The sequence below is a fragment of the Perca fluviatilis genome, chromosome 5 (genome assembly GCF_010015445.1).
Source record: "Perca fluviatilis chromosome 5, GENO_Pfluv_1.0, whole genome shotgun sequence".
NCBI classification, from domain to species: Eukaryota; Metazoa; Chordata; class Actinopteri; order Perciformes; family Percidae; genus Perca; species Perca fluviatilis.
The window spans coordinates 40,659,677-40,669,968 of record NC_053116.1 but is presented as its reverse complement, the minus strand read 5'-3'; the positions used below and the strand labels follow the sequence as shown (position 1 = coordinate 40,669,968).

General features: G+C 39.3%; 1 protein-coding gene across 1 annotated transcript; it reads left to right on the top strand.

The window, feature by feature from the left end:
• Positions 1 to 625: 625 nt before the first annotated feature.
• Positions 626 to 9,160, top strand: LOC120559369 (C-type mannose receptor 2-like). Its single transcript, XM_039801035.1, has 6 exons — positions 626 to 994; positions 6,315 to 6,450; positions 7,319 to 7,544; positions 8,085 to 8,423; positions 8,725 to 8,816; positions 8,887 to 9,160. The coding sequence occupies exons 2-6, from the start codon at positions 6,382 to 6,384 to the stop codon at positions 9,019 to 9,021; spliced, it is 861 nt and encodes a 286-aa protein (XP_039656969.1). The 5' UTR covers positions 626 to 994; positions 6,315 to 6,381; the 3' UTR covers positions 9,022 to 9,160.
• Positions 9,161 to 10,292: the final 1,132 nt, after the last annotated feature.

Sequence of the window (10,292 nt, the reverse complement as noted above, 5' to 3'; positions counted from 1 at the left end):
CTTTAAGTCTCACACACGCACGCACACAAACACACGCACACACACACACACACTCACACGCACACAAATACACACACACACACACTCACGCATGCACACAAACACACGCACACACACACACTCACGCACGCACACAAATACACACACACACACACTCACGCACGCACACAAATACACACACACACACACTCAAGCACGCACACAAACACACACACACACAAACACACACTCACACACACACACACACACACACACTCACGCACACAACACACACGCACGCACAAACACACACACACACACACTCACACACACACACACACACACACACACACACACACACACACGTCATGTCTTGGTGAGCCTGAAATGCTGCCCTAGAAGAAAAACTTACAATGTATTAAAATAAGTATTTCTTTAATGTAAAATGTAAAACTGCTGAATTCATGCATAGAGAACTTTAAGCCTGACAGGCAAATTATTTTTCCCTTCAAGTTATTGTTCCTGGGAACAGCTTTGCATGAGAGAGCAGTAAGGAGGTTAATGTAAAACGTAGAAAGTCAGTTCACCAGCTGCACATCTGCAGTCAGACCCAGACGGAGAGGACCAGAGGAGAGACGAGGATGGAGAGAGTTATGCTTTAAGACATTTTGCCCGGCTGCTATTGGAAATAAGAATCTGTTCTTTATGACTTGCCTGAGTCAAGAAAGGTTAAATTTAAATAAAAAAAACAACTATTTGTTTATGGCTGTACGCCAACAAAATGGCATCAAACATGTTTTAGAAAAAGAGGAACCTTTTCTTTTGTCGATTGTGCCCGTTATTTGCCTAACATGTAAATAGTTGTTGCATGCTGCCAAACAATACGGAGGTGTTGTTCACTGTTCATGTGGAACGATGAGTTATATGAGCAGTGACCTGTCTGGAGTCACACAGTGAGGAGGACGGAGAGCAGACAAGATGGACAAACTGCTTCTGCTCATCATGGCTGCATCAGGTGAGTGTTTATTAGGTTTTATAAATGTTTATAGTCTTTTATTACACATGTATATATCCTTGTGGCTTGTGGTATATATATATATATATATATATATATATATATATATATATATATATATATACAGTGCCTTGCGAAAGTATTCGGCCCCCTTGAACGTTTCGACCTTTTGCCACATTTCAGGCCTCAAACATAAAGATATAAAAGTGTAATTTTTTGTGAAGAATCAACAACAAGTGGGTCCCAATTATGAAGTGGAACGAAATTCATTGGCTATTTCAAACTTTTTAACAAATAAAAACTGAAAAAGTTGCGTGCAAAATTATTCAGGCCCTTTACTTTCAGTGCAGCAAACTCTCTCCAGAAGTTCAGTGAGGATCTCTGAATGATCCAATGTTGACCTAAATGACTAATGATGATAAATAGAATCCAGCGGTGTGTAATCAAGTCTCTGTATAAATGCACCTGCTCTGTGATAGTCTCAGAGGTCCGTTTAAAGCGCAGAGAGCATCATGAAGAACAAGGAACACACCAGGCAGGTCCGAGATACTGTTGTGGAGACGTTTAAAGCCGGATTTGGATACAAAAATATTTCCCAAGCTTTAAACATCCCAAGGAGCACTGTGCAAGCGATAATATTGAAATGGAAGGAGTATCAGACCACTACAAATCTACGAAGACCCGGCCGTCCCTCTAAACTTTCAGCTCATACAATGAGAAGACTGATCAGAGATGCAGCCAAGAGGCCCATGATCACTCTGGATGAACTGCAGAGATCTACAGCTGAGGTGGGAGACTCTGTCCATAGGACAACAATCAGTGATACTGCACAAATCTGGCCTTTATGGAAGAGTGGCAAGAAGAAAGCCATTTCTTAAAGATATCCATAAAAAGTGTCGTTTAAAGTTTGCCAAAAGCCACCTGGGAGACACACCAAACATGTGGAAGAAGGTGCTGTGGTCAGATGAAACCAAAATCTAACTTTTTGGCAACAATGCAAAACGTTATGTTTGGCGTAAAAGCAACACAGCTCATCACCCTGAACACACCATCCCCACTGTCAAACATGGTGGTGGCAGCATCATGGTTTGGGCCTGCTTTTCTTCAGCAGGGACAGGGAAGATGGTTAAAATTGATGGGAAGATGGATGGAGCCAAATACAGGACCATTCTGGAAGAAAACCTGATGGAGTCTGCAAAAGACCTGAGACTGGGACGGAGATTTGTCTTCCAACAAGACAATGATCCAAAACATAAAGCAAAATCTACAATGGAATGGTTCACAAATAAACATATCCAGGTGTTAGAATGGCCAAGTCAAAGTCCAGACCTGAATCCAATCGAGAATCTGTGGAAAGAACTGAAAACTGCTGTTCACAAACGCTCTCCATCCAACCTCACTGAGCTCGAGCTGTTTTGCAAGGAGGAATGGGCAAAAATGTCAGTCTCTCGATGTGCAAAACGATAGAGACATACCCTGCGCACTTACAGCTGTAATCGCAGCAAAAGGTGGCGCTACAAAGTATTAACTTAAGGGGGCTGAATAATTTTGCACGCCCAATATTTCAGTTTTTTATTTGTTTAAAAGGTTTGAAATATCCAATAAATTTCGTTCCACTTCATGATTGTGTCCCACTTGTTGTTGATTCTTCACAAAAAATTACAGTTTTATATCTTTATGTTTGAGGCCTGAAATGTGGCAAAAGGTCGAAAAGTTCAAGGGGGCCAAATACTTTCGCAAGGCACTGTATATATATATATATATATATATATTTATATGTATATGAGAGTCTCTAAAGTCACTATACAAATATATAAAGAGGTAGGTTATTTGTTAAAAAGGAAAGTTAAATCATAAAACAGGCATAGAACACAAACAAGACATCCACTGCACGATTCCTCCTTAAACTCCAAACTCAAGGCATTAAGTTCAATATATAGTATATATATGTATATATATATATATATATATATATATATATATATATATATATATATATATATATATATATATATATATATATATATATATTATATTTGTGTGAATCCCAATTCAGCACCATTCACCGTATTGTCATCATTTGCTGAGTCATGCATATTCAAGTCTTATTTCACGGATTCATTCTCAATTTAAACCATAAAGAGCCCCAATTATAATATTTTTCAGCATCATATTTGTTGTGTTGGGGTCTACTACAATTTTACATGTTTTGATGTTTCAACAACTTATAATGTTTCCCATTCTGCCCTTCACTTGAAACACTCTGAGCACTTGGCCCGCCTACCTGAAAAGCCCAGTCTGCTCTGATTGGTCAGCTGGCCCACTCTGTTGTGATTGGTCAACCAAATTCAAACAAGCCACTGGGCGGGCTGTGCCTGCTCAGGCAGCACCTATGGGCAGTAGGGGTTGCATGACTTCAGATCTTTTAAAGTCGACTCTGATGTGATGAATTTAACTCCACTTATACATAATCATATTCTCACTACTCTTATAATGTTACTGTTTCTGCACTACAATGGTACTGTTAACAAACTGCACATAGCTGTACATAATGTACATATCTGTCTATATGGTTCATACAAAATATCCATATTTATTCTGTTTTTCTTATAATATTACACTATATATATCTGTATTATTCATAATACTATTATAATGGCACTGCTGCTTTGCACATATCTGTACATGTTGTTCATACATTGTCCATATTACATAGCCATATGTATTCTGCTCTTATAAGGTAACTGCTAATAAACTGCTCATATTATTTAATACAATATTTAATGTATATTACTCTAAACCACCTTCTGTTAACCAACTGTCTACACTGCACTGTATCTCTTGTCCTGTCTATACTTGTATATAAAATAGCACTTTTCTTTTTGCACTTCTGGTTGGACACAAACTGCATTTCGTTGTCTTTGTACTTGAACTCTGCACAATGACAATAACGTTGAATCTAATCTGATCTAATCTAATCTAATCTAATCTAATCTAATCTAATCTAATCTAATGAAAGTCAAGTCGCTGTTGACGAGTTGATGATGACGTCATTGACAGGAATCAGGAGGGAGGATGGGAAGACTGTGGGATCCTCACACTAAGCTAACGTTATGTCGTTAGGTGTCAGGATCCCACAGTCTCTCCGTTCTCTCTGCTGATTCTTCACGTCTGTTTCAACTTTTGTCTTCATAAAAGTTCAGTTTTTTGATTCAGCAGCTTATAAAAACTTAAGTTCTGGGTCCTTTACCCTGTTGGTAGTGAATATCAGCACACAGCAGCTTTTAGACATATATAAATATACACGGAATAGAAGAGGAGGAAAACTTCAGGCTATACAAGTCAACCCCCCCTCCCCCCTCAGTGGATGACTCTGTCTCTATATACGGTCCAGCCACATACTAGGTTTGGACCCAGTGTCATCACTGTGTTGAAAGTACTCAGGATCATTCTCTAAAGGTTGTGTTCACTTTGATTATGGTGTTAGTCCAACAAAATGGCATCAAACAAGTATCTGAAAAAGCGGAACCTTTGAGTTTCGCCTGATATGTAAATTATTGTGGCGTCTGACACATTTCCATGAAGTTAAAAATAATTCTGAGGTTAGCCGAGTATGTGGAAGACAAAGAGCTTTCTGTCTGCTGTTGTTGGGGAGAGGGACGTCTGGACTCCCTCTCAGACTCTCTCAGACTGGGAGGGACGTCTGGACTCCCTCTCAGACTCTCTCAGACTGGGAGGGACATCTGGACTCCCTCTCAGACTCTCAGACTGGGAGAGGGACGTCTGGACTCCCTCTCAGACTCTCTCAGACTGGGAGGGGACATCTGGACTCCCTCTCAGACTCTCTCAGACTGGGAGAGGGACATCTGGACTCCCTCTCAGACTCTCTCAGACTGGGAGGGACGTCTGGACTCCCTCTCAGACTGGGAGGGGGATATCTGGACTCCCTCTCAGACTCTCTCAGACTGGGAGAGGGACGTCTGGCTGGACTCCCTCTCAGACTCTCTCAGACTGGGAGAGGGACGTCTGGACTCCCTCTCAGAATCAGACCAGATAAGAGGCAGAAAATGGATGGGGGCCTGTAGGGGGCCGGGCCACACCCAGAATCAGCTGTGACCGCCCTGGACGGACAAGCTTTTTTTCTTTTAACTGACGACTGACAAGCCTGTCACCAATCCCACCTTTTGTTTCGTACAACATTTTTTATCCATAAGCTACCATAATAAAAAAATTATATATTGTTTTGAATATACATAAATCATGAATACAAATAAAAAGGGTGTTTGTTCTTAATTTTATTAAAATAATTAAAATAATAACAGCCTTTTGAGAAGATTTCTGAGAGACAGTAAAACAAACACCCTCAAAAACACCCAAAATGTGATAAAAATGTAACGTTAATACTCATGATTAAGATGCTTAATGATTGCCAAGGCCTACATTATTCTCCCTGTTTTTATTTTGTATCGCAATGTTGTCCATGATATAGGCTAACACAATTATCCCTCTTTTTATACGCTGTATAGGCCATAGGCTGTTTGTAATAGTTGTTCATGCTTTATCTCTTTCAATACGAAATGTGCTATGTTAATACCGTTAGACATTTATGAATTCAAAGTTCACTTGGGAGGTATTGAGCTTAATGTTATACCACACGATATAGCCTGTTTCTGAGTTGATGCTTTGCCCCTAACGCTCCTCTTTTCATGTCCTGTATAAGCCGGTTCTGCGCAATGGTAGGCTAGTTGTAGTTGTTCATGACTTACCTATTTCAATACCAAATAAAATCTGTCATACATGTAGACCTGTATGAATTCATTCAATGCTCATTTGGAAGATAATTAAGATAATGTTACATGATGAGATTTATTTAATTTGTGCCCCCCCAAAAACAATGGCATGCCTGTCCGTGAATTTGTGTCTGGTGCCGGGTCTGCATCTATTACATTCACAAACAAACTATAACACACTAAAAAACGGGAAAAGTCCCAAAAAGCAGAATAGGGTCTCTTGAAAATGTTTCACAACTTTCACTCATTATAAGTTTTATACAACTTGTAAATTCTTTCCATATTTTTTGAAATATTGAACAAGGCTGATTGAGATTTCCTAATTTGACATTTCCCATCTTACTCAACTACTTCTTCATCCAAAGCCAGGTGCTGTTGGTGTAACTAGAACATACAATTGTATATTATCCATATCACAGTGATACGAAATGTCTTTAAACAGATGTTAATATTAAATGTGTGTGTGTCCCTACAGGACTGAGTGCTGTCTCATCAGCTGCTGGACGTCAGTACTATTTTGTTTATGACAGGAAGAACTTTACTGAAGCCCAAAGATACTGCAGAGAGAAAGACGCAGACCTGGCCACTGTAGACAGCATGGAGGTTATGAAGATCCTGAACAACACGGCAGATTTAGACAACATGTTCTACTCCAACAACAGCTACGTGAGTTTACTTTTCTCTCTTTCATCTCAAAGTCTTTCTGACAGGAGGTTTGAAACCCTCCATAGGAACGAATAACTAAATGAAGAGCAGTAAAAAGTACAATATTTATCTTTGAAATATAGAAGAAGTCTAAAGTGTCTTAGTTTAACCTTCAGCAGACAGTGTTGACCTGTTGAGCTGCAGCAGAGAGATGGAAACAAAACATTATGTATTAGAAAGACATTGAAACATAGATCCTATGGACTAGAAGTGTGATTATTATTGATAATTGTGCGCTACCGGGAGTAACGTTACAGACCCAAATGTTCCTTATTGTGCAACGGCGGTCTACTACAGCCTGTAGTGCGATTGATGGCCAGCCTCAAATTAACTTCACATAAACGTTTGAATATATTTGTACTCAGAACGAAGGCTGTGGATGTTGTTCACCATCACTTCAACATAACAAACACATCTCCTGAAGTCCATGTTTTTATTTTATTTATTCATTATTGTACCTTATTTAACCACATAAGTCAATCAATAATCAATTCTTACTTACATGACGACCTGGCCAAGAGGCAGGGATAGAAGGAAGTCGATACAAGACATTAAAACATAGAAACAACTATTGCAGTAAAACAAAACTAAAACATCACAAAACAGTATTTACAACAACAGAGATCTATGTTCTCGAGAAGCTAATTGAAAATCAGTTTGAGTGCTCAGAAACTATCTCTGATAATGAGTTATTAAAGGAGGGTAACAGAATGAAGGAGTCATAGAGGATCAGACTGATAGTATCAAGACTGGAGATGGAAAGATTCGTTGAACGTATGGTCTTTAACAAAAAGCTAGAGCAGAGTCTAATTCTTTATATCACAATCAGAGAGCCTGGATAGGACTGTACGATGACCATGTCTCCAACCCCTGGAGGTGGTCACTGTCAGACACAAGTTTCTACAAACCCGGGGAGACCGAGTTCAGACGATGGAGGGTTGGAGAACCAAACGTTGGATACAGTAACAACGCCTGCACAGTGATGGATCCTGATGGACTCTGGTACGACGAGAGTTGTGAACATGGGCTGTTTCCAGTCTGCGCTGATATCAGAGGTGAGAATATTAACTAGTGAAGTTTCCCTTCTCTGCTTCTCTTTGCCTCTTTGTTTTCATTATTCAGGCCTCTGTAGTATCAGTCAGTCACTCTGACAAAAAGCAGCTTTCACACAGGTTAGTGCCGTTCAAAGAGCTTCACAGCTGACTGAGCAGCAGATAATAAGACGGCAGGAATGAGAGCAGGAAAACAGCTCAGTGGTTCATCAGCATCACCACCAGAGGAAGACATATTAGATTATAGAGATTGGACTCGTGCATGTTCACGTGCACACATCTTACAATATTAACAGAACATGTATGTTTAATAACCCTGAAACATTAAGCCCAAACTCTATTGGTTTGTAGATTTAAGGATATTAAGTATTAACGTGGAGAGACTGTTAAGACATAAAGTTATTCATTAGTTAGTTTATTGATGTGGTTCTTAATATCTCAGTGGATTTATTTTAGATATTATAAAGACATGAATCAAAGATGTGGATGGATAGGAGGTTGTATGTTATGCTGCCTCTACACTTCTCTGTGCTTCATTTTCAGGGTCAAATGTGACTTTTGTCGTCATCAACACCCCTATCACATGGACTAAAGCCCAGAGCTACTGCAGAGCTCTCTACACAGACCTGCCCAGTGTGAGAAACATGACAGAGAACCAGAAGTTACTTGGGGTGATTGGAGTAAACTGGGTCTGGATCGGCCTTTTCAGAGACTCCTGGAAGTGGTCAGATGGAAGTACCTCCTCATTCAGCTTCTGGAAGAAAGGGCAACCTGATAACAACAACGGGAAAGAGACTTGTGTGGCTGCAGACTTCAGCCAATCAGGAGCCTGGGAGGACTGGCCCTGTGACATGGAGAGAGCGTTCATTTGCTACGGTCCAGGTGAGTGCTAACCCGGGATTCAAACAGCTTTTACATTTAGATTCAGGTTTACTTTAGCATCACATGGGAATAACACAAAAACAAGAGAAAACATCAGGTTGTGGAGAGTAAATGTGAACATGATGATGTGGATCATTTCTATGGAATAGTTAGTAAAGTTAGCATGCAGTGGTGATCAGCTGCAGATGATGAGTTAGTGTTGAATCTATTGTTTAAACTGATGATGAAGAATGATCAGGATGCTGATTATTATCCACACAGAAATGTTTGAACTCATGAAATTTGTTTGATTTTTACAAAGTGGTGTCAAAGAAAGTGATGAAAGTGAAGTTTGAGAACAAGAAGAATCTGGATCTGAATGACCCTGCTGTGATGGAGGCCATGTTGAAGCAGGTAAATCAGGTTTTATACTGTTTTACCTTCATAAAAAAAACAATGAGATAAGATAAGTTTTGTGTGTCAGCTGAAACAGAAGCTGAGGGCCCAGGGGCTGGACGACAACATCAAGCTGAGCTGGAGGAAGCAGGCCGATGGAAAAGTCTTCCTCAAGGAAGACAAGAAGACCAACAAGAGGAGGAGGAAGAGGGAGGAGCTGTAATGTTGAGTTGCTGCGTCTGTTTTCATCAGAGAAAAGTCTCTTTTTTGCAAGCAGAAATACTAAATATATTCACAGCTTCTAGCTTCTCAAACATGCAGATTTAATACTTTTTTTGTCATATTTGGTGATAAACTCAATATATTTGGGCTTCAGACTGTTGTCAGAATAAAACAAAACTTTGGTATTTATCTGATTTATCAGCTTTGGGGTAATATAACCGACATGTTTTACTGATTTACTGATTTACTGTTTCTTCTCTAAAATCTATTTTAATGATAAAATGTCTTTCTTTGTTTGAGAGTAAAGGGTTTTTCACACACACACACACACAAACACACACATGCCTGCTCGACGCACACACCAGCGCACAAGTATAAACATCTGGCCACTTAAAGTCAACATTAGGTAGCCTAACCTGCACCCTGCCAACGGCACAATGTTTAGCGAGCCAGCTCGTGACTTTGCCTGGAACGCTACCAAGTCGTGAGTCGTGACTTGAAGTCGTAACTTAAGTGCTCAAAATTGTGTCTGGAACGCAGCATTAATCTCTTTCCTCATGTGAGAGTAATATTATAAAGTGATTATATTTATAATTGTTGTTCTGTCACCTTATTAGAGATGCAAACTTTAAACATTTACCTAAAGGTAGTCATGAGACTTGTTCTGTGTCTGTAACATCTTCTAAACTAAAAAACTAAATATTTACAGCTACTTCAAGATGAAGATTTGAGGATTTTTATTTGTCACATTTGGTCATAAATAATATATTTTAGTAAGAAATAAGAGTTTTTTAAGAGTGAATTTGAATACAAATAGTTTTGTTATTATAAATTTAATAAATTTGTGAAAATGATGAACTAACAAAAAGAGTTTGAATCTTTTCTTTAACTACTTAAAACATGAGTTGGTGGTTAACAGCATGACTCAGCATTTTCAGTTTCTATTAGTTGTGTTGTTGCATTAAACAAGAAGCAGAAACAGAAACAGAAACATTCTGTAACGCTGGTGCGAAGGTAGGCAAGGTTGGGACCCAAATGCAGTTTAAAGAGCTTTATTTATGACAAAACTTACTTGGAGCAATAATCCATAAATGAAGGAAATTCTTGACAGGGAACTATGACAGTGAACTCAGAAACAAAACAGAACACACAGCAAAAAGGAGGAGACAATCCGACAAGACACAAGGGAAACACAAAGACTAAATACAGAGGGGTAACGAGGTAACGAGAGGCAGGTGACACAAGGGTTGGGAAACAGGTGAACAACATCAG

What these genes read in the sequence shown, in the direction of transcription:
- LOC120559369 (XM_039801035.1), top strand. Translation starts at nt 6,382, where the DNA reads ATGGAGGTTATGAAGATCCTGAACAACACGGCAGATTTAGACAACATG. An exon ending in GTTCATTTGCTACGGTCCAG is followed by an intron (nt 8,424 to 8,724) that starts GTGAGTGCTAAC and finishes ATTTTTACAAAG; the next exon opens with TGGTGTCAAAGAAAGTGATG. An exon ending in TGGAGGCCATGTTGAAGCAG is followed by an intron (nt 8,817 to 8,886) that starts GTAAATCAGGTT and finishes TTTGTGTGTCAG; the next exon opens with CTGAAACAGAAGCTGAGGGC.